Source organism: Cydia splendana, chromosome 12, assembly GCF_910591565.1.
Source record: "Cydia splendana chromosome 12, ilCydSple1.2, whole genome shotgun sequence".
NCBI lineage: Eukaryota > Metazoa > Arthropoda > Insecta > Lepidoptera > Tortricidae > Cydia > Cydia splendana.
The window spans coordinates 10,200,248-10,227,499 of NC_085971.1; the positions used below are offsets into that span (position 1 = coordinate 10,200,248).

At 36.0% G+C, this 27,252-nt stretch overlaps 3 protein-coding genes across 6 annotated transcripts in view; 2 read left to right on the forward strand and 1 right to left on the reverse strand.

Annotated features, from left to right (window-relative positions):
* LOC134795561 (programmed cell death protein 5) overlaps positions 1-26,149 on the forward strand; it is a 487,306-nt gene extending 461,157 nt beyond the window's left edge. Inside the window, exons 2-4 of one of the 3 annotated variants that reach the window (XM_063767456.1) lie at positions 23,887-23,979; positions 24,100-24,208; positions 24,588-26,149. In XM_063767456.1, coding sequence (XP_063623526.1) covers positions 23,914-23,979; positions 24,100-24,208; positions 24,588-24,799 — 387 coding nt within the window. In that variant the 5' untranslated portion in view covers positions 23,887-23,913 and the 3' untranslated portion in view covers positions 24,800-26,149. Of the gene's footprint in view, positions 1-23,831; positions 23,980-24,099; positions 24,209-24,587 lie in introns of those variants that run through there. The other 2 variants (XM_063767457.1, XM_063767455.1) reach the window with 2 other exon arrangements.
* LOC134795450 (epimerase family protein SDR39U1) lies at positions 2,507-7,627 on the reverse strand. 2 transcript variants are annotated; one of them, XM_063767292.1, is made up of 6 exons: positions 7,467-7,627; positions 7,194-7,398; positions 6,691-6,928; positions 6,104-6,337; positions 3,430-3,649; positions 2,507-2,684 (listed from the first exon to the last, which is right to left on the reverse strand). In XM_063767292.1, exons 1-5 carry the CDS (start codon positions 7,498-7,500, stop codon positions 3,434-3,436), a joined length of 927 nt encoding a protein of 308 aa, XP_063623362.1. In that variant the 5' UTR covers positions 7,501-7,627; the 3' UTR covers positions 2,507-2,684; positions 3,430-3,433. The 2 variants fall into 2 exon arrangements, with proteins under 2 accessions (XP_063623362.1, XP_063623361.1); XM_063767291.1 differs by having other exon boundaries at positions 2,508-2,671.
* Positions 21,316-23,232, forward strand: LOC134795797 (tRNA-splicing endonuclease subunit Sen34). Its single transcript, XM_063767730.1, has 7 exons — positions 21,316-21,480; positions 21,563-21,649; positions 21,759-21,894; positions 22,051-22,166; positions 22,318-22,434; positions 22,769-22,918; positions 23,020-23,232. The coding sequence occupies exons 1-7, from the start codon at positions 21,429-21,431 to the stop codon at positions 23,211-23,213; spliced, it is 852 nt and encodes a 283-aa protein (XP_063623800.1). The 5' UTR covers positions 21,316-21,428; the 3' UTR covers positions 23,214-23,232.
* Positions 26,150-27,252: the final 1,103 nt, after the last annotated feature.

A 27,252-nucleotide genomic window follows, 5' to 3' on the forward strand; every position in this document is an offset into this window, starting at 1 on the left:
AATCATTTAATCACTAAGTATGTATTGTAAATATTGCACATAAAACAACATTCAATTCAATAACAAACTAATCTATGTACTTAGTCAAAATGGTTTTGTTTATTTATACAGTCAAGGTATTAATACGACTTTCGACACTAACAAAGTGCCAAAAATGTGTTCACATAACACGTTTGTTTACATATTTCTGCCACTTTCCGTCCGTGCCAATTTTATTACACTGACAGTACCTACTGGCACAGATTATATAATAGTTCTTACGAACAGATACTTATCTCTCAAAGAAAACGCAAATACCTACCGTTTTGATACCTACACAAAAATACAATGGAGTGACCTTCAGCGCGCCGCTCCCCGCACCGCGCGCACCGGCACAACGCTAGGGTTGCTGACGCTTAGAAATGATAAATAAATACCTACTTAAATAGCGGAGTGAATTTAAAGGAAAGCTAAATCTTAATTTATACCTAATATTCCGTTTATGCGTTAGTGTTTGCGAAATACTCATTTTTAAAGGTCATATGTCCCTGCAGTAACCGCAGTGTTTACGCCGTTTTATTAACCGCGCAATGATTCCAACAAGTATTAGTTTTAAAACTTCGTGTAATTTAAAACCAGACAGAGATTAATGTTACACAATAAAGAAAAATCATAGAGAACCCATGAATACAGGTAATTAATTATAAGTTAACCAGAGCATAAAAGAGTAGGTATTTTCCGATGTAAAGTTAACTTACTGTCGTTAAAATAAACATTTACCAAAATAAATTAAAAATTTGCTACCTATTTCAAATATTCATATACATTTGTCGTAATAAACATTACATATTTAACTAAAGAAATTCAATAGTAACTACGTAGCTTATAACTATCGTAAAAATTGACAGTGCGGCGCGCGGTGACGTGTGTGTGTGAGCGCGTGTGGCAACCAACTAGAGATGGGTAACTCAGGAGTGATAGATAAAAAAGATATATATCTTTCTCGTTTCATGAATCACTCTTCTTGTCTTTACGAATCCGAATGTATCAGTATATCCGTACCGCTCACTCCCTCGGCAACGATTTACTAAAGCGAAAGCGATGACTCGGTCGCGTGTCGACCGAAGTAACACGAACGAGCGACAGCGGTCGTTCAGGCGGATTCGGACGCGTCATTCGCTATTCCGCGGGAACGAGAAGTAGATAGTATAGTATATCTCGCTCGCGCAGGATGCAATGATGAGGTATTAATTCGGTTAATGAGTTAAATTGCATTGCATTTAATAAAATGTAAACAAAAAGCAATAAGGTATTTTATTAGGCAAATATATTCTTGCGCATGACAATACCAACCAAATCAAGCTTCCTTGTGAATGTACCAATCTATATCCATCATGATACAAAATGAAAATGTAGCCACGTTATAATAACAATTCTGTCTCTCTCTCATTCATAAGATGACGCAAAGTCAGTAAGTGTCGATACAGTTACAAGCGGGACAACTGATACACACGGATATAAAGATATAAAAGAGTGATACATATCCCAGTGGTAAAAAGATATATATCAATCTTTTCCCTCTACTGACACATTTCGCCCATCTCTACAACCAACTGGCTTGCTTTTCTACCGTGAACGGTAGCAAATTCTTAGGTATAAATCCGAGCTCGCGCGGATAGTTCCATAGGCCTGCTACTGGTGGGTATTCCCTAATTAAAGTTTTTCATTTTGTAATGATGGCATGGCTAGCATAATAAATGGTGTTCTAGATTCTAGATGAGATGACTTATTAAGAAACAAATGCAAATAAATGATGGGTAGTAAAACATTCCTCTTGTTAATACCACCGTATAAAATCTTTGCTAGATGAGTTTGAATCTAGTTTATGACCATAAAAATTTAAATGCCATTGAAATAGACTTTACATTCTAACAGACGTATTCTAATCTTAATTATAGGACAGGACAGGTATGATTAGATGTGGATCGGATCTGTCAGTGCAAAAATGACATTTCTTCAACCAAAAACGTCACTTTTGACACTGACAGATCCGATCTAGATCGAATTCATATCATGTAATCAAAATTAGAATACATCTGTAAGACTACGAGATTAGAATTTGATATTGCTATTAACAAATGAACAGCAGGTAGTCAACTGTAAAAATTTGAGTGTAGCCAACTTATTCAAAAATATGTCCCATAGTTTTGATAGTTCTTAATTCGCTGACATAAGAGCTATGGGACATATTTTTGAGATGATTTGTGCACCCATATTTTTACAGTTGACTGTACCTACATTTTAGATAAAGTTGGTCAAGCAGATCTTGTCAGTAGAAAAAGGCGGCAAATTTGAAAAATGTAGGCGCGAAGGGATATCGTCTCATAGAAAATTTGAATTATGCGCCTTTTTCTACTGACAAGATTTGCTTGACTATCTATAGTTATTTACATCTTTGACTGAAATAGTTAGGTATGCCACATTCTTACTTGTAGATTGTAGATAATCTAGATGAATTCTTGGTGTGTCTGTATTTTTAAGAGTACTTATCCGTACTTTCATCCTTTATACTCGTAGTAGTTCCTAAGTATTGTCCCTAGGTCAGCATCATAGTTCTTGAGGGTTCACTGCGCAGGCAAATAATTTCCGGCAATGTACAGTGCGCTAGTCTATTGAGGGTTCAAGAAGGCAACTTTGGTCAAGGTCTGAAAAGGAATTAAAAATATCGGTATCAATCGGTGAAGAATAATGTAAATTAGGGTGGTCCAATTTATTTGTCCAATGTCAGTGCGTCTCACTCTCTCATTAAAGCAAAATGTGAGATGCAATACACATTGGACAAAGAAATTGAACAGGTGGAATACCACTATTAGGAAAGTTTAGTCCTGTCAATTATAAGTTCAAAACAGAAGGCAAGTTAAGGAAGTAGCAGCGAAATATCGACTGCTGTCCTTCCTCAGGGCCTACCGCGAACACCGAAGTATGCAAATTGCGGACATATATTTTTCTCTGTCACTCTAATTACACCTTAAATTGGAGTAAAAGAGAAAGATGCCCGCAATTTGCGAACTTCGGTGTTGGCAGTAGGCCCTCAAACTTGTCGGTGAGTACAGAAGGCCTACCGCGAACCACATTCGACGTGTTGCCTTCCTGTCACACTTACGTACAAATTTACAAGTGCGACAGAGAGGCAACAAACGTGATTCGCGGTAGGTCCTGAGCCCCTCAGTATTGATATAGTAAGAATTATTTATTTCAGATTGGCGCAGAAGCGCGAGAGCGAGGTGCACCCCCTCATTCGCTTTGATTAGGTCAAATGACGCACCGATTTTTCGTATTCTAGTCAGTCAAAAATATCTGATTTCGAAATCGATCACCATCTCTTTTGCTCTTGATGTATTCGAGTGGCGACAAAAGTATTACGAAAGCTACAACAACGCTAATACGTACTTCCTCAATTTGCAGTTTTCTTTGGAAACAAATGCGCGACGTCCTTGCATGCGTCATCTAAGTTGAGGTACTGGTACGAATATCCGAGTTCCATGACTCTTTTAGGCGTAACGTGTTGTCCTTTGGTCAGTAGCATGGCTCTCTCAGGGTTGAGTAGAACATTTAGAATTGTCTCTGGCACAGGAAAGAAAGCTGGTCGGTTGAGAGCTTTGGCAAAAGACTGAAAAAAAAACATTAACTTGAACCTGGCAAGCTTTTATGATGCCGTGAGTAGAACAAGTCGTTGTGCAGAATAACAACCTCAGAATAAGGAATTGATATAGAACTTCTTTTATAGCTTGTTCGGTGGCTAACTGTACCCTAATGGTTTTTACAGGGTGACCACTCTTTACTATAACCAAAATTCCCTGACTTTTCCCGGTTTTCCAGGCGTTTTTTCAAGTTTTTCCCTGACCATAATCTTAAATGTAATAAATATAAAATATATAATTGGAATACATTTTTGAGTTTTTGCAGAATTATCTGATAGCAAATTACAATTTATCAATACAATGAAATAATACAAAAACGGAAATAATAAGAAGTACCTAGTATCTGAATAGCTCAGTTGGTAAGAGCGAAAGCATAGTTAGACGGAAGTCGTGGGTTCACATCCTACGTCAGGTGACGTTTTTGTACTGTTTCATTGTATTTATAAATTGTAATTTGCTATCACAGTTCATACAACAGTTCATACAATTACCCAATAATTTATTTATTTTTGTTGAAAGCTGTACAGGAAAAACCAATTGAAACAGTACAGAGGAGTACTGAATTTATTGGATATTAAATGTATCATATAATATAATCCAGCGAGAAATACTAAAGAGAACACTTTATACCGACCTTAATCGTATTAGTAAGTACTAGACTTCAACGTTTTGCGTATTATGGTACCAAAGCGACGAATTGAGAAACCTAATCTTTTGAAGTCGGTTAAAAATCTTTAGTGTCCGACCGAAACATGTTTTTTTGTCGAAACGAAATAAAATTTTTGACCCGCAGTTCCTAAAAAAATTTGCTGAGTCATTGTTTTTTTATGGGATAAAAAAAAAATTTAGAAACAGATACGATATGGCTTATTATTTTTTTGTACAATATACCACTGATACGTGATATCGATATCCTCATATCTAACCCCAAAAAACCAATTTTAAAAATAATTTCATTTAGTTTTGTTTTTAATTTTTCATTATTACAGTGACACAGTACTACTTCAGTACCTATTTTACGAGACTTATGGAACTGTAGTAAAGAGGTATTTCCCGTTGGATATATGGATATTACGTATCATTTTATGATTAATAGGCACCGTATCTGCAGTACAGTTCCATTAAGTTTCGTAAAATAGGTACTGAAGTAGGACTGTATTCACTTAGTATTATTGAAAAATTAAAAAAAAAACTAAATGTAATTATTTTCAAAATTGCTTTATTAGGGTTAGATGTGAGGATATCACGTATCATTTGTGGTATATTATACAAATAGAAAATCAGCCATATCGTATCTGGAGAAGCTCAAACTTGGTATGTTTTGAAAATTATTTTTGTTTTAATCATAAAAAAATGGCTGAAATGTAATGATGTGGTATAGTTTTAGAATTGCCTCAAAAAGCTCTTTCATATGATACCACACACAATAAGTTTCTGAAAAAAAAAATATTTTCTTTCCCAAACAAAAAAACAATGACTCAGCACTCCCCTCCTAAGGGAAATATTTTTAGGAACTGCGGGTCAAAAATTTTGTTTTGACCTCTAGTAGGTATGCGTGTGCCAAACGGCTTATCTGTACATCGTTTGCGGGTTTTTAAAGTGAACAGGTTAGCACATTCACTGCCCCCGACGCAAATGTGCGTCCACCGTCATACAAGTTTGTTCCTAGGCCACGCCCCCTGGCAGTGAATGCGTTAGACTAATTATAGTAGATATAATATAATGTTTGCAGATGGTAAAATTAATATTTTTTTATTATTTTATTATGTACTTATATTATGTACATACAGAGACAATTTTTATTCCCTGACCTCCATTAAATTTCCCTGACAATTCCCTGACTTTTCCATGACTAGCTAAATTCCCTGACTTTTCCCGGTTTTCCCGGTTTTCCAGAAAGTGGCCACCCTGTTTTTAATTTCAAATAAAAAAAACCTTTTTATTTCTGGGTAACAACGTAAATATAAAATTATAGTTGGTCAAGCAAATCTTGTCAGTAGAAAAAGGCGCTAAATTCAAATTTTCTATGGGACGATAACCCTTCACACCTACATTTTTTAAATTTGCAGCCTTTTTGTACTGACAAGATTTGCTTGACCAACTATATTTGCAAACTTAGTCTAGGATTAAACCTAATTTATATGTAAAGAATATACTTTACATTTTAATTTCAAATACTTATTACTTACTTACATACAATTATGACTCTAGTGAAAAGGGGTACAAGTCTCACGCAGCTCAAGTGAAAAAGGGTACAATTGTTATATGGAACTTACGCCCTTCTTCACCTGCACAAGACTTGCACCTCTTTTCACAAGATCCACAGTTTTAATGTGTAAAGTAAAAGATTTTTTTCTCTTCAGCTGTTTATTGGAACATGCATTGCATATGTATCCTGAATATATTTCTTAGGTATATCTTACCGCTGTAAAATCCTGATTAGTTACAATGTGAGGAGATACACCATTTAGTATTCCAGCAACTTTTTCATTTTCTATCGCGAATTTGATGATTCCTGTAAGATCGTCCACATGTATCCAAGGCAGGAATTGCTTCCCTGAGCCAATACGCCCACCTAGTCCTAGGAAGAATGGCAGGATCATGTTCTTTATCATTCCACCTTCTCGGCCAATCACTACCCCGGATCTTATTATAACCTAAAACCACAATATATCAAAAGTTTATTGAGAAAAATATTGAAAATAGGAATTCACTTATGTTTTTAATATTGTTAATATTGCTCAATAAATTATTCTAATTTATACATACTTATTGGAAACATTGAAATAAATAGTCTAATTTGGGAAATATTAAGATATAAGGATAAGAATCTTTAAACTGTAGGAATGTGTAATACATACAAATGTATCCATTCAACACATGTTATCAATATGTTAATGGGTTATTTGGATCATTGAAAATTTTTATTAACACATTCACTGCCAAGTTCATTTTGTATTGGCAATGGGGCGCTTGGCAATGAACGTGTTAATAACCAGTATGTACTTACAAGTCTAACGGACGGGTCTACTTTACTGGCTGCTCCCTCCCATTCAATAGTTAATCTAGAGAAGAAGTCTGAGCCAGTGACGGTGCTACTTTCATCATACTTGTTATACTCTGACGGCTCATATGCACCAACTCCAGTGACCACAACCAATACCTTAGGCTTAGCTTCTACCTTGTTTATGGCTTCTACTAATGATTTGGTAGTGAAAACTCGAGAATTCTGAACATTTTGTTTAAATCTAAAAACAAAAAAAGTTTATCAGAACACTTTTTATAGAGTTATGTAAAAAGTAGGTATTGTTCTACTTTGATGTACAGACTGAATGTGGTCTGTGTTGCCTGAAAACGTCAGAAATTGAAACTATAAATAAAAAACGTAAGTACTCAAATAGGCATTACTTTACTAAACTTTTTTAAGTCTTGTAAATTTTATTTATTTATTATTGCGGGTATAAAAAACCCTACGCACCTTTGAACTGTAGCAAAAAATGAAGTCATACATACCCAGGCGTCCAGGCCTTGGTGAAGTCCATAAACTGTTGCCCCGCAAGATTGACCACAGCATGCGTATTGTCAGGCAAACCTCTCATTGCTATATCAGACCAGCCTATGTTGTTTCTGCCCGGCATTCGAGAAACGTTCGTCACATCATACCCATGTTTTGAAATCAGATCACCCAAACGCTTACCTATGAAGCCAGTGCCCCCGCCTAAAAAAATACCAAATAATCAACACCTCTTCCTAAGTTTCTGAGGACTACAATAAAAATAAACTAACCGATTAAGACTTTCAGATTTGTCCGAGTTTTCATTTTGGGACTATAGTTATGTAACGTACACTTTTAAATAACTAAATGAATTATAATTATGTTCGCGTCTATGTTTTTCGAGGAGTAGACGTGATATAAATAGACTAAATTAAATGGTTAGCCGGTATTATGGTTTTCATGTAACTGCATCAAAGAACAGCTGACATGAAATAATCAGATCTGATTCTGATGGCCTACCGCGAACGCGTGACGTGTTGCCTCCCTGTTACACTTACGTACAAATTTACAAGGTCAACAGAGAGGCAACACATCGAACGTGGTTCGCGGTAGTCCCTCTCGCCAATTTTATTCTACTGTCACACGTAATGAACGTTCATGCAATGTACAATCGTACAGCCCATTCTTATAATAGAGTCGCTTAACTTCAAACTCGGGTAAATCCATCTGTCAGATTATGCGATTTTGGTACTAAGAAAAGGTAATAGGGTAGATATTTGCTGAGAGGGTCGAATGGATTTACCCGAGTTTGAAGTTAAGCGACACAATTTATGATTCTTATTTAATAATTATAATTCAGCAATACAAAAACGTAAACAAAATTGATATGAAATTTCTTGGGAACTCGACACACTTCAACTTAATACTTACTAGCTAAAATGTAATTTATTGAAATAAGATAAGAACAAGGGCCCAACGTTTTCTGTTCTCTTTCACGGCGCAGCAACTAGTATCATTTCTCTCTCCTCGCTCTTTTAAAAATGCCGTTTGTCAAAAAAGGACAACCATACTGTTGACAAGATGGACTTCAAATCAAGTGTTGCCTTTTGTGATGGGCCCAGACTGTGTATGTGTGCGTAAAAGCGTATATGTGTGCTCTTTTAGGGATGTGAAAAGTCGATTTTAATCATGTTATATATCGATAAACGCTACACAGCGGAACGAAATAGCGATTAATTGAAGCTTCAATATCTTCGTTAAACATAAACATAATTGAAATGCTAATGGATAATGAATATATAATAATATAATTCAATTATTGCGGAACACCTATTTTAGGAGGTATTTATGTATTTTAATTAAATATCTGAACTTTCCCTTGGTTCCCTGCTGGGGCGTGACTATAAAATTGTGATCTGATAACCACAATAAAGAATAAAAGCGTTTTTGTTCATTTTAGGTACCGTTAAACCTTTGAAGTAAAATTAAAATTGCAAGAAATGTCGATAGTTTATCGATATGACTTTATCGACATGGCTACAGCAAGGTGGGCCTCATTGTTAATCGTACACTAAACAAAAGTGGCAACAGTGACAGCTCGCTGAGACACAGTCTCTATATATTATAAGTCTATGGATAAGAAGTAAGTTGTTTATCGTCAAGTCAGGTCCATGGAGTTATAAGAAGGAGTGAACTGTCACTTTTTTTGCCATACTAAATTGAACCTTATCACAGAGCCAGAAAGACGTTCGTACCAGTACAGAGAAAACGGTCCACTTGAGATAGCAAAGGTGGGCCGCGGTGTCTCACTCGCACATGTTGCCAATGTTAAAAATATACCATTGTGGTAGTATTTATATCAATATACTACTGAAATTAAATACCTTCTTATATTATTTAAGTGCTATATTCAGAGTACGGTTCTGATATCTTTTAGGAAATTTGTAAATAATTATGATGTCAATATTATTAACTGATTTAACCAAGCATGTGCACAACAATAAAAAACACTAATTTTGATATGGTAGACATTGTAGTAGTAAGTTTGAATATTAATTGGTATCCCTAACCTGATGACATATTTACAAAACACGTGTCGCGGACTTCCGCGATGTATTATATATTACACCTGGCAACAGCTTCTATATTGTCTATGGTAAGAAAACCACACTTCCTTTTTTCGCTCGTATGAAAGTTGCGAGTTAGTTTGTAAACTTATGATTGATTCATTAAATAAAAGTAAATAAAAGTGGTACGTGTGCTGGACGCCAGCTTCGAGCGAGACCATCGTCTTTCAAAGCTAAGTATATGTATTTAAAAGAGGACTGGTTAGTCCCATGCACATATTTTCATATATTTATTTATATAGCTGTGTTACTGGCAGAGGGTGTACTTGCATATGTTCAGGACAGGTCGGAGATGCGTCTGCCGGCTTGTGCCTTGCCTTATATAGAGAATGGTCTAAAAGTTTACCAATAGGCTTGGGGTGCTTAGTTGCGACTAAGCACCACTATCCCTTCACGAGGGACAAGTACACCCCCAACTAATGACAATATATAGATGTATCTGGTTGAGGCCAGGATACATATACGTTGTGGATCTGAATGGTTAGCGACTAGCGCGGCTAGGCATGCGAACACTCCTTAAGTGTGCCAAGGGATCGATATAGATGTATCTGGTTGCGACTGGGATACATATATATACCTTAGGGCTGTGGATCCGACTGGTTGCGGCTAGCGCGGCTAGGTTTGCGACACAGATAGAACTGTGTGCCGTCAGATCCGTATATAGATGTGACTGGTTGCGACCAGGTCACAGCACCCCTTATCTGGTGCAAAGGTTTAACTTATGAGACCTTCTGAGACATAGAGAATTGTGGCTATCTTATGCAGACTTGCATACCTATATATATGTATATTTGAGTCCTGCGGGACAATGTGGTATCTTACTATGAGTATGAATTTCTGGCTATCTATCCCTACATATACCTACATGTTACAATGTTCTACATTTGCCTTGAGATATTATATATGTGTTATAATATGAAACAGGCTAGGGATAATTTAGTGACCCATGGTCATAAATCTATTTTCTACACAGGTGGTGGCATATGATCTGATAGAGCTGGCAGCTACGCTTGGAGCTCATGAACAGGGAGAATTACTCCATACTCATCACTATAATAAGGTATGAACCACATTATCCACAGAATAACTGACCTCTCTCCCAATAATATAAGCGAAGCAGAAATGAGTTCTTTAAGATAAAAGTATACATGTCAAGTTGATGGTAAACTCATATTTAATTTAATAAGGTCTTAGAATCTTTAAGTCAAAGTCAAAGTCAAAGTCAAAGTGTTTTTATTTGTGAGTATATGTCAAACTGATTACAGTGGCGGTAAATAAATACTTGTAGCACTATACCCTGCCTGATGGCGTACAAAAACTTGAATTATTTCCTTACATACTAACATGCGAAATAAATTTACATATCTATATATATATATACCTAGTCATTATTAATATTAAAGTCATATCAAATCAGAACCATTAAAATTATACAGCAAAAATTCAGAAATAGTGTAAAAACAATTATCAATTAAAAATGTCAGTAGTTTGTGCTTAAACTGATTTATGGGTAACATTCTGAATGGGACAGGCAATTTGTTATAAATCTTACTAGCTAAGCAGAACACACTTTTGCGCATTAGTGCAGTTTTTGCGGAAACAGGAAAGAGATTCTGAGGATACCTGGAATCTCTAGCAAATACCTCAGAGACCGTCCTGAATAGTGTTGGGTTTGTTTTGATGTACATCGCAATCTCAAAAATGTAGAGGCACGGCAAAGTAAGAATTTTCAGTTCTTTAAAATGTGGCACACAGCTATCTTTTAGGTGAAGCCCTCGAATCGCTTTCACGCATTTCTTCTGTGCCATAAAGACGGCTTCCCTGTTAACTGAGTTACCCCAATAAATGATTCCATAGCGTAAGGTAGAGCCAACGAAACTGTGATAAGCCATCATCACAGCCTCTGTACTGACTTGCTTGGAAAGCTTGTACAAAGCGAAAGCATATTTATTTAATTTTTTACAAACGGTCTCAGTATGAGCTGTCCAATTTAAATGATTGTCAATCTGGACTCCTAAAAAACTTGTGTTGCTTACCGATTCTATAACTGTTCCTTCATAATTGCAATCAATGGGTCTCATTACTTTTCTTTGATAAAAATGCATTATTTTTGTTTTATTTAGATTTATTGTTAAATTATTGTTCTTGAGCCATTCAATTATAGTATGTAAAGTGTAATTAATTTCATATTCATAGTCTCTATCATCTTTGCAATCAATTACTACTGTGCTGTCGTCGGCGTAGAGTACCATTGGGTACTTAATGTGTCGAGGAAGGTCATTAATATACAGCAAGAATAAAGTAACTTGAATTCAGGCAATCAATCTATCTTAGCATTTTGTATCAACGTCGGTACAAAAATTGGTGGAAGAGTGTCTTGGATTTGATTTAAACCCACATAAATTCATGAAATTATCTTATAAATCATTTACCAAATCTGTACTAAAATATACAAAGAAATGGTAAAATAAACTGATCAAAACATACTAAAACATGTTCAAGTGTGCATAATCTAGTATTATACTGCATGAATATTCAATAATCATGATTAATTGTAGTATTTGTGACAATAAAATACAAATTTTTAAGAGGTCAAAGGTCACCCTGTGGATAGTGTCGTTCATACAGTGCTGCCACCTATATTGACATATCGTACATATAAATTGTTTGTATATTGCTAAACGATTTTGAACTTTACAGGATGAATATTGCGTTTGAAAGTTATACCGAATTATTTCGCGAAAGTCATATTTACGATATCACGACTTTGAATATTATGTAATGAACAAATTACGAATTTATGATTCAAAATATTAATCTGAAGTACCATTTTTTATGAGTTTTATGACTCAAAAATAAATACGACTTGATGATTCAATTTGTCGCGCCATTTTTCATATAAGTGTCGCGAGCTCGGCGCGAGCGTATTTCCGTAGTTCATTCGTTTTCACAAGATGGCGGAACAAGTGCGAGAACTGAAGAACTTTTTAATAAGTGTTTGTTATTTGTTTGTTGTGCAGTGATAAAAAGTAATAAAACAAGTGAAAAGTTATTAATAAAACAAAGGTGAGTACTTTGTGAATGTGTGAAATTTTGAGGAAGTGGATTAATCGAGAACGTGACAGGTAAATACCTATGCGGTATAGGATCCACTTTGAATCATCGATTTTAATTATCGATCTATATAATTTATTTTTATGTGAATTAAACAAACCCTGTGTACAAGGATTATTAGGTATCCTGTGTGATTGTGAGCGAATGCACTATTATAACAAAGAAATCGTCACGCAATTACTTCGTTACAAGAAATTACGCCATTACGACGCGTAAATAAATAAATAAATAAAGACGTGAGGGCTTACCCACGGGATCATAAATACAGTGATAATTTACGTAATAATTAGATATTTTTGTGATCTTACATAAAGGAAATATGGCTTATTTCTATGTGACTTGACATGTTTATATTATTTCATGCGTAAGCACTAATTCGTATACCTGAGAGGAATTAGGTACTTATCGTTGGGTCAGAGGTCAAAATTATTGTTTGTTGCACTTGAGTACGAAACCCAACTAATATATTGTTATGAAATAGGAATTTCAAGAAATACAGCGTAGTCAGCGTACGAACTGACAATTTTCGAGTCGAGCGTGAAACCAAGGCGTCTCTACGCCAAGCTACTTCTCTACATGAGGAGGAGAATAAAGATTGTTATACCAAAGACATAAGGTATGTAAACACGATTAATATAGTGTTAACTTGGTATACAGCCCATAATATTGGGTATTATTACTGTCAAATTGCATTCATCAAAGGTTGAATCGTTTACTCGTAAAATTTAGACACGCGGTAGCGTGTCCAGCTAAGTTCATTAACCTTATACAGTGTTTACATCTCTAAGATATAGATGGCGCTTGCAACATATATGACAATAAGTACTAAATATTGTTCTACAGTGATGATGAAATAATAGAGTGATATTCAAATAATAACTACACAGTATTATGATAAATATTTGGTGATATGAAGTCTGTGTTTTAAACATATGGAATGTGTCAGGTAAACTACACATTTGGTAAAGTAAATACTGAATGTGAGTATGTATGTACAGATACCCATACATACAGTACAGGCTTGTACTGTAAGTAGGAACTACACTTAGTTGATATAATGAGAACAAGTTGTATACTTAAATAATGCCATAGTGTGTGGTGTATATGAAACTCTAATAATAAATAATTTTGGTGTATTCCATGAGTAATTTGAGAATTTATCATCATCATCATCATCATGTTAGTCATATTGTACTTATTAGAAAGTTCAATTCATTTTGAATAATGTTCATATAACAACTACCTACATATGTGGCATCGGATCCGGCCTCCCTTAGACTGGCGACTGGTTTGCGACTCGGGGTTTCGGTGTGTACGCCACACATATGCTCTTGTGGCACGGACGTGGACCGACTGGGACACCACGGATTATCTTGTCAAAAAAGTGCAGGCCGTTTTTCGAGACATGCGTCGATTAATGACATAGTCCGTCGGTCTCTTGCCACCATCAATGTGCCTGCTCTTCTTGAGCCGACTGGCATTATCAGAGATGATGGCAAGAGGCCCGATGGAGTGTCCTTAGTTCCTTGGAGCTTGGGACGGATGTTGGTGTGGGATGCTACCTGCGTAGACACACTGGCACCGTCCCACCTCCAACGGACTACTGTAAAAGCGGGCGGAGCGGCGGAAAGCGCCGAAATTCTAAAACGTAACAAATATAAGAGCCTCGGTAGAGAGTACCATTTTGTACCATTTGGTGTTGAAACTCTAGGTCCATGGGGTCCCAGCGCGCATAAGTTGTTCGCAGAAATCGCGAAGCGTCTGGTTGACGTAACTGGTGACCGAAGAGCTGGCGGCTACCTCGCACAACGTATCAGCATTGCGATACAGCGAGGAAATGCCGCCAGCATCCTTGGTACAATGCCTCAAGGGCCTATTTTAGATTTAAGCTAGTTATTAATTTCGTTTAGTAGTACCACTGTATATATATTGTATGTAAATAAATGTTTTATTACCTACATATATATTTTATCTGTCATATGATGACATTCCTGTTGGTACAGTGATTAACACTCGGTGGAAATATGAAAATTTTATAAAGTACTTGACAACATTATTGAGTTCTGTTGTGATAACTTGTTTAAAAATGCGTTTCCAGAACGAGAGTGAGAAAACTATGGAAGCTATCCTGCTGAATCGCCTGTCCACATTTGCCACAAACATCAAAGAGCATCAAGTAAAAGCATCAGAGCTATGTGCGTGTCGTCCATGGGGAAAGGATGAGTTAGAGCAAGCTGCTATCATCGCATCCAAACTACAATCTATACTGGGAAGATTTCAAAGTGATCTCTATCAGTACTTCAATCTATCTAAGGATCCTAACGCCGATGAGATTTCAAATTTAACTGCCATACAGCTAGAGGGTGATGAAGTTTTAGCTGAACTTAATACAAGAATTCAAGCCGATAAGGATACAAGACAAGTCAAATCTGATCCTACAAAAAATAGGAGCAAGTTACCAGAGTTGGATTTAATATCTTTTCATGGTGACGTTCTAGAATGGACTCAATTCTGGGACCAATTTAGTTCCAACATTGATCAAAGGAATATAAGAGACGTTGATAAGCTACTCTACCTTAAAGCATCATTAAAGGATGAAGCCAAAACCATAATCGATGGTTTAGAGACCACGAATGACAATTATAAGATTGCCATAGATACTCTGAGAGAGAGATACGGCAACAGAGTGCAGATTGTTGACGCTCACTATTCTTCCTTATATAAGATTAAGAAGGCCACGAAGCCAGAAGATTGCAGAAAGACATTAGATGAACTCGAGAGACATCTAAGAGTCTTACAGTCCCTAGGAGAGGACACAAATCAAAACCATTTAAGATTTCTTTTCATGGAAAAGTTCCCTGAAGACGTCATTTATGAAATGAAACTAAAATTGAAGACTGAATCCATCGAAGAAATAAGAAAACAACTAAACGCTATCATATCAGCAAAAGAAGATGCCAAGAGGATAAGCGTTGAGACTAAAGATATGGAAACAACCTTTACTACTGAAACTTTACACATAAGAGATAAACATGCGAAGAAATCCAACGATAGGAGAATCAAACATAGAGTTATAAATATAAGGGAAAAACCAAATAAATTTAGAAACAACACATCAACCTTTTCAAATACATTCACGCCTAAGAAAAGAACATACGAGGCTAATAGTGAATCGAATAATGCGCAGGCATCTGATAAACGAAGGAAATTAGAATGTATATTTTGTCAAGGGGATCATTACAATGACGTTTGCACGAAATTTAAGACCTTGGCTGAAAGGAAAGGTAAAATACCTAACCGTTGTTACATCTGTTTGAGAACTGGCCATAAACAAATTACCTGTAGAAAGACACACACCTGCCATCACTGTGGTGAAAGGAATCAGCATAATAGAGCATTGTGCCCTACGAAATTGCTTCAGGTAACAGAGACGTCATCGTCACAAGATTCCTGTGCCTGAAAGATATATCTAAACCAGCTATAGAAGAGAATCTTATACATTACAGATTTATACGTGTACCCTTTGTAATCAAATCTACCTACCCATAATGCTACCATCAAACATCACTTATTCAGTACCAATGATGAACGTTTAAAGAGTCTAACCAGCGACATCTATGTACATAATATCTGGCAGGATTGAACGGAGTCAAAGAAGTGATGAGTCTGTACAAAAACAGTAAATGATATGGATTCTAACTCTAAAGAACTTATGCAGATACATAACAGATAAAACTGTAAAACTCTTGATTTAAAATGGGACTTACAAAAGGATACGATTTGCCTAAAGATAAAAAACGCTAATGCTTACACAAAGAGGGTTTCTGAAGACCATAGCTGCCATATACGAACCATGTGGTTTTTGCTGCACCAATAACATTACCAGCTAAATTGTTACTTCATCTGAGAAAATGGCAGCCGATGGAAAGTTATCCTAGAAAACATTAAGCAAGTTCATCGCATATGCCTACCTAAGAACATGGCGAATAGCCAAGACGGCCAACTTCACGGTTTCACAGATTCGTCTGTCAGCGTATGCAGCCGTAGAGTACTTACTTCAAGAAGACAAGGTGAACTTCGTTATTGGCAAGTCAAGATTAATACCCATAAAAGATCAAGATAATCTGAAGATTCCTAAATTGGAACTATTAGGAGTTTTAATAGGTACCAGACTAATCCAATATGTCATGAAACATCTCCAGATATAGAAAAAATCAAGAAAAATAAGAAATTGACTGTAAGATATGTCCCGTCTGAATACAACTCAGCTGATGTAGGCAGACTAATTCAACAGAAGATTTTCAACAATGCCTCAGCGGCCTAGAATTTCTGACAGGAGATTCTCACAACTGGCCATGCCGACCCGCAAGAGATGTTACTCTTCGAGCGGGGGAGGGTCTGTCGAACAACATCATACAGAAAGTTGGATTGAACTCGGACGGAAAAAATCAGCTTAAAAAGAATATTGACTTGAGCAAGAGTCAAAGTATCAGACGGAAACCGGACAAGTCTGTTCAGAAACACAGGCAAGAGAGGATAACAGAATAAGCTCAGAAGTACAAAAAATAAGAAGTACATAGAGACAGTTTACCTGGATGAAGTCGATGGTAAGGAGACACATCTTACTCGCTATCTAGGATTATTCAAAGATGTCTACAGAATCCTTAGATGTAGCGGTCGTTTGACGCACTCTGATTTATCATATGACGCGAAACATCCGATTCTTTTGCCAAAGGATTGTGACTTTACCACAAGTATGTACCACAAAGAAAGCATATGAAAACAACTACCATGAGGGAGTACCTCACATCCTGAACATAGTTTAGTACCAGTAGTGTCAAACACTGTCTAAAACGAACTTTACAGAAACGTCTGCTTGACAATAATCAATTTACTGACCATCATCAAAGAAAAGTGGAAAGTGTCGTGAACACAAGACCCTTGATTTGACTTATGTGAGTACTGCTGTGGTTTGGAACATGTATTGAAACCAGCCATTTTCTTAACACCAGGAAGATGTCTCGAACTCCAGATGTCAGTGAGTAAGGCACCAGTTACAGCCACTGCAACTAAACAACAGGTCATAGAAGGATGAGACGAGGTGAGACTATCATGAAGGAATACAGAGACATATTCATGGATCAGTACTCGTGGAAGTCTAAGGAAACGTTACAAACATTCAACTAAACTACCAAGAGTCAGATCTCACGATGAACCATGTGTTGATGACAGTATATTTACAAGATCTATATTGCACTATAGTACCCTTTAGGTCACCGATCTGAAGTCGAATTTGAACCAAACTCAACTGAGTGAGAGAATGGAAGTTGATGAAGATTCCGACTTACCAGTGATACAAAGGGAAGACTATTCCAATATTTAAACGGATGGGAACATGGATAAGACTGATAACATGGACACGGACACGGCACATAGCATAAATAGGACAAAGGAGAACACTGATTTTACTAATGAAAATGTAGATACAGCAAAATTAGATATGGAGTTAAGACTTAATGACTACCCTAACTTGAGGCTTCGCAATGCAATAGCTCGCCTCGGCGGGTGTGTCGCGGACTTCCGCGATGCATATATTACGAACGGCAGATGATCTTGTTAACGAGAATAATGAAAGGCAAAAAAGGACGGCGGCGATCCAGGCAATGAAGAGAATTCAGGAATGGACTCGCCATTTAATGTCGACACTTACTAAGTCGCAATAGCTCGCCTCGGTTGGTGTGTCGCGGACTTCCGCGATGTATTATATATTACACCTGGCAACAGCTTCTATATTGTCTATGGTAAGAAAACCACACTTCCTTTTTTCGCTCGTATGAAAGTTGCGAGTTAGTTTGTAAACTTATGATTGATTCATTAAATAAAAGTCCTTAATATAAAGTGGTTTGTATAAAGTGGTACGTGTGCTGGACGCCAGCTTCGTACAGCGAGACCATCGTCTTTCAAAGCTAAGTATATGTATTTAAAAGAGGACTGGTTAGTCCCATGCACATATTTTCATATATTTATTTATATAGCTGTGTTACTGGCAGAGGGTGTACTTGCATATGTTCAGGACAGGTCGGAGATGCGTCTGCCGGCTTGTGCCTTGCCTTATATAGAGAATGGTCTAAAAGTTTACCAATAGGCTTGGGGTGCTTAGTTGCGACTAAGCACCACTATCCCTTCACGAGGGACAAGTACACCCCCAACTAATGACAATATATAGATGTATCTGGTTGAGGCCAGGATACATATACGTTGTGGATCTGAATGGTTAGCGACTAGCGCGGCTAGGCATGCGAACACTCCTTAAGTGTGCCAAGGGATCGATATAGATGTATCTGGTTGCGACTGGGATACATATATATACCTTAGGGCTGTGGATCCGACTGGTTGCGGCTAGCGCGGCTAGGTTTGCGACACAGATAGAACTGTGTGCCGTCAGATCCGTATATAGATGTGACTGGTTGCGACCAGGTCACAGCACCCCTTATCTGGTGCAAAGGTTTAACTTATGAGACCTTCTGAGACATAGAGAATTGTGGCTATCTTATGCAGACTTGCATACCTATATATATGTATATTTGAGTCCTGCGGGACAATGTGGTATCTTACTATGAGTATGAATTTCTGGCTATCTATCCCTACATATACCTACATGTTACAATGTTCTACATTTGCCTTGAGATATTATATATGTGTTATAATATGAAACAGGCTAGGGATAATTTAGTGACCCATGGTCATAAATCTATTTTCTACACAGGTGGTGGCATATGATCTGATAGAGCTGGCAGCTACGCTTGGAGCTCATGAACAGGGAGAATTACTCCATACTCATCACTATAATAAGGTATGAACCACATTATCCACAGAATAACTGACCTCTCTCCCAATAATATAAGCGAAGCAGAAATGAGTTCTTTAAGATAAAAGTATACATGTCAAGTTGATGGTAAACTCATATTTAATTTAATAAGGTCTTAGAATCTTTAAGTAACTTGAATTCAGGCAATCAATCTATCTTAGCATTTTGTATCAACGTCGGTACAACACGTGAATGCAAAATTTCTTAAAAATGGTGAAGAAATGTTGCGTTAAAGGTTGTGGGAGTGAAATAATTTCTTATTGTGTAATATCGTTTCACAAGGAAGCCACAATTATTACATTTTACATACATTTCACATAAAAATACAAGTTAGACATTGTCAAACTCATTAGGGTGACCATGATGTCGGCACGATGAGAACCAGTTTTACCACTTCCTTTATGGTTTTACACAATTCTTATTACGTACTTAAACGTAAGTTTTCATAAATAGGTATGTATTTATTTCGGCATGTTTGAATTGGTGAAATGAGAGCCAATACAGAATAAATAATTGCAAAAATTGAAATCCAAAGTCCTTAAACATTACAGACACATTTATAAATTGTTATAATAATAAAAAAGCACATAGATAATAAAAGAAAAATACAAGTTTATCGTAATTTACTGACTTTTGGGACGATACCAGAAACGTTACTGGGAATTTAGCCCTCATAAGCACGAGCGCTTTTTCAACGCGCGTTACAAAAGGGGTTGAATCCGTTCACACGCTAGATTCGATTTAACGACCAACGCTTAAAGTCGAAAAAAAAAAACAAGGCTTGATAAAAAGCGCCACCACCATCGTGTGAACAAATACACATGTTTACATTTGTTTCATTCTAACGCGCTTTTTTAACGCACGTTGAAAAAGCGCTCGTGCGTATGAGGGCTTACCCTCTTTGGAAAATTTACTGGGAACGGCACATCACTAGTTTCTTTACATTTCACGACTCTTCTCTTTTCGCACAGATGGCCTACCACCGTGAACACCGAAGTTCGCAAATTACGGGCATCTTTCTCTTTTACTCCTATAAAGGAGTAATTACAATGACAGAGAAAGATGGTCGCAATTTGCGAACTTCGGTGTTTATGGTTTACGGTGACGCCGAAATAATTTTTAGCTTGTAAGATTTTTACTTATGTTAGTTTGTAAGGTATGGGCCTTAGTCGCCTGATAATAAATGATATTTATTTTTTTAATTTAATTTATGCTCCAGTGACAAGCGTCCTAGTTAAAAACTATAACAAACGGGCGTAGCGGATCCACGCGACCCTGAGGCAGTGGCGGATTTGCTCTAAGGCCGAGTAGGCCCGGGCCTAGGGTGGCAGTCTATATGATGGGTGCTGAGAAAGGGGCGTCTAGTGCTTGCTACAGGGCCTGGGGCCTAGGACGGCAAATACTGTAAATCCCCCACTGCCCTGAGGGCCTACCCCAAACCACTTTCGACATTTTGTCTCTCTGTCGCACTTGTAAATTCGTACGTAAGTGTGACAGAGAGGCAACACGTCGAACTTGATTCGCGGTAGACCCTCTGGTTCTGTCACCATATCTGTCTCTCTATCTCTCTCACTCATACCCGTGTTCTTGACAGACGTTACGGCGGACCACATTCCTGACGATCCACTATGTTCGTGGTCCAGTGCGCCTATTAGCAACAGCTTTTAGAACAACTAAATTAAGTGCCTAAGGTTGTGTGAAGCGTTTTACAGAAGAGAAAAAAAACTATATCCATCCCTTTTCAGACCATAATACTAGTACAGCGAAAATACAGTATGATTCTCTATAACTATGCACGAATAAGAAAAGATCCTGGCCAAACTATATATTCAATGTTATCCTAATCTCCCACATACATATGACTTATGGTCACCCTAATTAGAAAGAGATGCAACGGCCCACCTTGACTTCTCATGTGGACACACTGTTTGGCTAATGTACTCTGTCCGGTTTACTCTCTAGGTCCGTCGTCAGGTCTTATCATGCATAGGTGTACAATATCATCAGACGTCAGTCGAATGTCAAAATTCCTCTAAATAAATAATGCGTGCTAATACTTGCTAAAATAATTTGTATTTAAATAAATTGAAAAGAAAATAATTAAGACATTTCTTTAAAACGCGTTACAAGTAAACATTTTTGCTATGATATCCCTTTTCGTGGAAAAAGGAGTTGCCTATGTATGGAATGCAGAAGGTTAGTTAAATTTTAAGCATCAACTAGAATTAATGTTTACTTTTATTCTAAACTCAAATTAATATATTGTATGTCGGCTCAGATTGGTTTACCCTTCGTACGCAACATAGAATATGCGGCGCACTTGTTGGAACTCTACCTTCCTACCCGAGGCAAAACGACTTCTTAGGTGAGTATGAAATAGTTTACAAATCCTTATGCTTAGCTTGCAGCTAAACATTACATTTATTAGCACCATGTTTTTATGTACACCTAATGTATTTACTGTACCTTTTTAGGTCTGCCGGTGGCCCTCATGTGTGAGGAAGCAGCATTGTTAGTAAATAAGGGAATATGTGAATTATATGAACTTCCAAAAATTACATGCAAACCTAATAAATCTGACAAACAGGATGCAAAAAGTATGGAGGAAAAGTTAGTACCTATGTACCATTTTTCTAGATTACTGGTCAAATTGAGATGTCATATTATTATAAAATACTTGAGAAAAGTTGACCACATCCTTGTATATCCATGGATGAATTTTAGTACCTACCTAATCTTAATTCATTTTAATTTGCATATTTTTAGAGTAGTAGCAGAGCAAACGGAAGCCTTAAGAAAGCGAAGAATTGAACAACTATCACAGAAAATTGACATTATAGTTGCTGGAAAAAGGCAGAAACTTATTACAAAAAAGATTCCAAGTAAGATTTTGTGGCTAAATATTACCTAAATCAAGTAGTTCATTGTTTTTAAAGTGTAATTAATATTACATTCTGTTGTTCAAGACAGTTCAGTGACATTCAGAATAACAATTTATTTTGGTAAGCTTGTTACTCCAATTTATTCTTGCAGTTACAGAAGAAAACTTGAATAAACAAGCATTGTTGCAGGAAGAAATAGATAAATTACCCCCTTTGTTGCCAGCTCATGTGCTTGTGCATTTACCTACACAGCATCATATGGATACAGGTAAATACTATGTCAGGTATCTAGAGACATTTAATTCAAGATTGTATTTAAAAAAAATGATATTGTCACTTATTTTTAAATTTAATCCTGTAGTAAATAATTATGTGTTTTATTAAATAAGTATGCAACATTTGTATAATAGGTGCTTCATTTTATTTTATAGTAGGTAATTACTAATTAGGTACTTAATGTCACATTGTATCTATAGGTAATCAAATGATTATTATATTTCTAGTTTCACTTATCACAAATTAAATTAATCAGTTGATGTGCATAATATTACCTCTTTTAAAACAACTCAATGCTAAAGTAATGTAACATTACTTAATTTCAGAAAAAAGTAAAGTTGGCTTAGATGTGTTGAGTCCTGGCATAGTGGAAGGAGGTGGAGCTCTACATTTCACTGTTTTTAATGATCTTTGGGAAAAAGGCAATTTTATTACAAGTGGCTCCAAATTTGGAGCAGATTTTCTAGTTTATCCAGGTAAATTTACTTATCTAGTTTCTGTTTAAATAATGTAATTTGCTGTTTTGTTTTCAAAATTAGGCCTGTGATTAAAATTATATTTCTACATTTGTTCACAGGGGACCCTGTCAAATTTCATGCCATATACATGGTTCGCTGTGTAAGAGATGATAAGACCTCCTTTAGACCTATCAACTTAATTACATTTGGAAGATTGTCAGTAGCTGTGAATAAAATAGCCCTTTTAGCGTTTTGTAACATATACGGACAAGTTCAATACCAAACTTTACAATGGCATGATAATACTAATTAAATGAAATATAAACTTGAAAGTTTTTTTATGGTGTTCATTCTTGTTCTTTATTTAATAAAATTATAAAGAATGCACTAGTTGTGCATCAGGCGTGATCATACCGTATGCTTGTTTGCCACCATTAAATTAAAAAAAAATAACGCTGTGAAGCGCTCTGTTCAAGGTCGTACATATAGCCGGTCATACAATTTTGTTTGTAGAAAGAGGCGCGAAATTCATATTTTATATGGGACGAGTACCCTTCGCGTCTACATTTTTTGAATTCCCGCTTTTTTCTACTGACTGAAATGGCTTGACTGATAACCTCCGGCTGGGAAAGAAAAAAGAAACGCAGTAAATTAAAGCGTTTTTAGTAAACTCACGAACACGTTCGCCAAAGTCAATGTGACAGTTCTTTGGTGTTGTCAGCAGTGTTTATATAATATCATGATATTAACTCGAGGATAAGACTTGGTGTAGGAGTAACTACTTAAAAAGATTTTTTTCTAAGATATAATATTTAATTTATTATATGTAATCCTAAAAAGTTGGTTGTCTTAGCACCTTTCATTGACAATGAATCAGTTTAATAAAAAAAAGGTTTTAATCAACTAGCAACACCACCTGTTTTGCCGTCTAGCGAGTTGAAACTGCTTAAACTGCTATCAAAATATATTTTTTTAGATTTAAACAGTGAAAGGCTACAAATTTCATTGACAACATGGCAGATCCAGAATTGGAACAAATCAGACAACAGCGATTAGCTCAGTTACAAGCTCAACATGGGGTATGTATCGTGCTTTTTACTTTTATTGAGGTTAACTATTCATAGTAACAACATACCGATATCTACCGAGATCGGTTCTATTTGTTTCTTTTTAATGGAGAAAATGATTGATTATTCCAGGGAACAGGCGATCCGAACCAGGCTAAGCAGGAGGAGAGAATGCAAGCTATGGAAGAAGCAAAACACACGATTCTTGCACAAGCCCTTAGTCAAGATGCCCGGGCCAGATGTGAGTCAAGTTTTATTTTAACAAGAAACTATAAGCTTCTTTGTTTCTATTTCTTAATAAAATACGTAATAAATACCAAAATTACGAGATACAACGCTATTCACTCCATGAAAACTGTTAAAGTTAGACCAAGATAACTCTGCAACGAATTCGACAGCACAGACTGAGCAAGTGTTATTTACGTCGTAATTTCATAAAAGTTTGACGTTTAAAATAACACTTGCACAGTCTGGGCTATCAAAATTGGTGCAGACTTATCTTGGTCTAACTCTATTTTAAGTTGGAATTGGACTTGGTTCAAGGGTGGCTAGGCTTCCATTCCATATTGCTAATTTGTACCATACAATAATTGACCTTATTTTATATTGCCTAATTTCAGTGAACACAATAAAACTAAGCAGACCAGAGAAAGGTGCCATGGTGGAAAATATGATCTGCAGAATGGCTCAAATGGGACAAGTACGCACCAAGATTTCCGAGCAAGAACTCATCCAACTCCTAGAGTCAGTCAACCAGCAGATGGGGAAATCAACTAACACTGTTAAATTTGACAGGAGGAGGGCAGCCCTTGATTCTGATGATGATTTGTAGCAGATTTGGCCACTTCACTGCAGTCTGTTAGTTTAGGTATTTTAAAAGAATGTGAACAAATAAAATCATGCTTAAGAGTTAAGGGGATGCTTGCTTCTCCATAAAAACATAGTCCTCATCTTTGGATATTGACATTATAGAAAATATTTTTACATAATTTAATTTATTAACCATAGCTATGCCCCCCTCTGTTTGACTTTTTTTGATTATTATAATTAGGAGCAAAAAGCAAGTTCCATATGACTCTTTAAATGCAGGGAGCATTAACTTATAATAATTAAATATTATAAAAATATCAAACAAAGGGGCATAGAGCAGCTGTGATTAATATACATGTTATTGTGTCAAAAAAATTTCAATATCCAGAGAGGAAATTGGGACTGTTTGTATGGAAAGACAATATCATGCGGTCCTAATATGACTTACTTATGTGTAGTGATCCAAAAGACTCGAGCCTTTGGAGCTCTATTTTTTAGGGCTTGCCTCATCTCTTGACGCCTAAAAGGCTAAAAGCCTATTTAGCTCTTTAGCCCCTGAGCCTAGTTCTATTTAAGAGCTTAGACTCTTGGGGCTAATAACCTTATTAAGCCCCTAAAAAAAAGCCTATTTAGCTCTTTAGCCCCAAGCCATAATAAGGTTATTAGCCCCAAGAGTCTAGGATCTTAAATAGAACTAGGCTCGGGGGCTAAAGAGCTAAATAGGATTTTAGCCTTTTAGGCGTCAAGAAATGAGGCGAGCCCTAAAAAAAGAGCTAAAAGGCTCGAGTCCTTTTGATCACTACTTATGTGGTTTTATTTGTTTACATTATTTAAACTGAACTGACTATAGGCTTTAATTATTTTATTCACATATTACAATAATACATAATGCCTTAAGACTTGAAAGGAGAAGTTTTAATAAAATAAAAATAAAACAATAAATTTTATACAGCAAAGCTACAACCATATCATCAAATCTAACAACAGACATATTACCTACTTTGGTTTATATATATTTTTACTGTATACTGTCTTTAAAAATAGTACTTGTCCTCTGATCATGTTTGCCTGGGCATCATTTAAGTAATAAACTTCTGTTAGCCCTTACATGGTTAGTAAAGTAGTTCAGTAATATTTTTCCAACAGGATCTAACAGATCTTTATAAAACTAATAGATTGATCTTTTGCATAGGTGCTAAACTAAATAAATAAAATTAGTTTTGAAACAATAATTTTGTGCCTATATGTATATTGCAGTCACAAGAGCATTCTTTATTTATTTTCGGATTCCTGTCAACAAAATTATGTAATGACGCTTTAATTCTACATTTAACTATGTTTATTTAAAAATAAAAGATCTTACTTGTACAAAGCCATGTTATTATTTCAGTTAGAGTTGCTAAGTTACCATTATGATAACTGAACTTCATTCGCTTGCCCTTTTTCCCCTGTAGTACAGCGGCCCAAGGGCCTTATACACTGTTTGATGTGACTGGACAGTATCCTACCGACGAGTGGTATCGTTGTGTTCGGTAGAGTTTACTGAGTACGAAATAAGAACTCGTCACTTTCTAAGACCGTGGAGGGGTTAACTGTGACGTCACAAAGATGGCGGTCCCGGGTTTCAAAGTTTAGATTGTTACTCGGCAAGTTATTATCAGATTTTAAAAAATGAGGTCTCCTATGAAAGCTGATGAAATGTATAATAAAACATGCTATATAACTAAAAGTTTAATTTAATTATTTTATTTTTTATTTGCAAAAATACGAAAACTTTACATTTGTCTTTTTTTTCTCACCCAAAAAACACAATGAAAACGGCCACTCAGATAAAAAATATGTCATATAAATAATTTAGGTAGGTGATTAAGCTACACGTTACTTCTTAAATTTTGTGAATCCGATAATAAACAAGTAAAATACGATGATTATACCGCGGGCGCAGCGCAGCGAACCGCGCGCGCTCGGTTACTTGGAGGCGCGGGCGCGACTGAGAATGCTGTACTGTATATCAAAAACAAATTAACATTTTAAAACAAATGCTATATCAAATGAAAGATATTTAAATAACCAATAAAACGTGGTTATAAACTGGAGCTTGTCATCTTATACATAAGTATATAGTAATAAACATAAAATAAAAATCCATAGAAGTATTCACTTTACTTTTATATTTAAAAAATAACGATTATTAGTGAGAGTTATCGAAAATAATTATCATTATGAACCAAATTCATGTTATTAAGCATAAGTTTAGTGTCCTGGCAAGCGATAACTCTATTAGGAACTTAAAAAATAAAATAAAATAAATAAACCATTTATTCACGGAAACAGTATTTACATCATAATAGGTACCTCCGCCAAACTGTATAACAGTTTGTTGGCAGAAATAGGCTCCTCTCTTTACATACTATTTTAGGCTATTTTACTTATTTAGGTATTTAAACTATTTTAGATACTAGTATAAGTTACAAA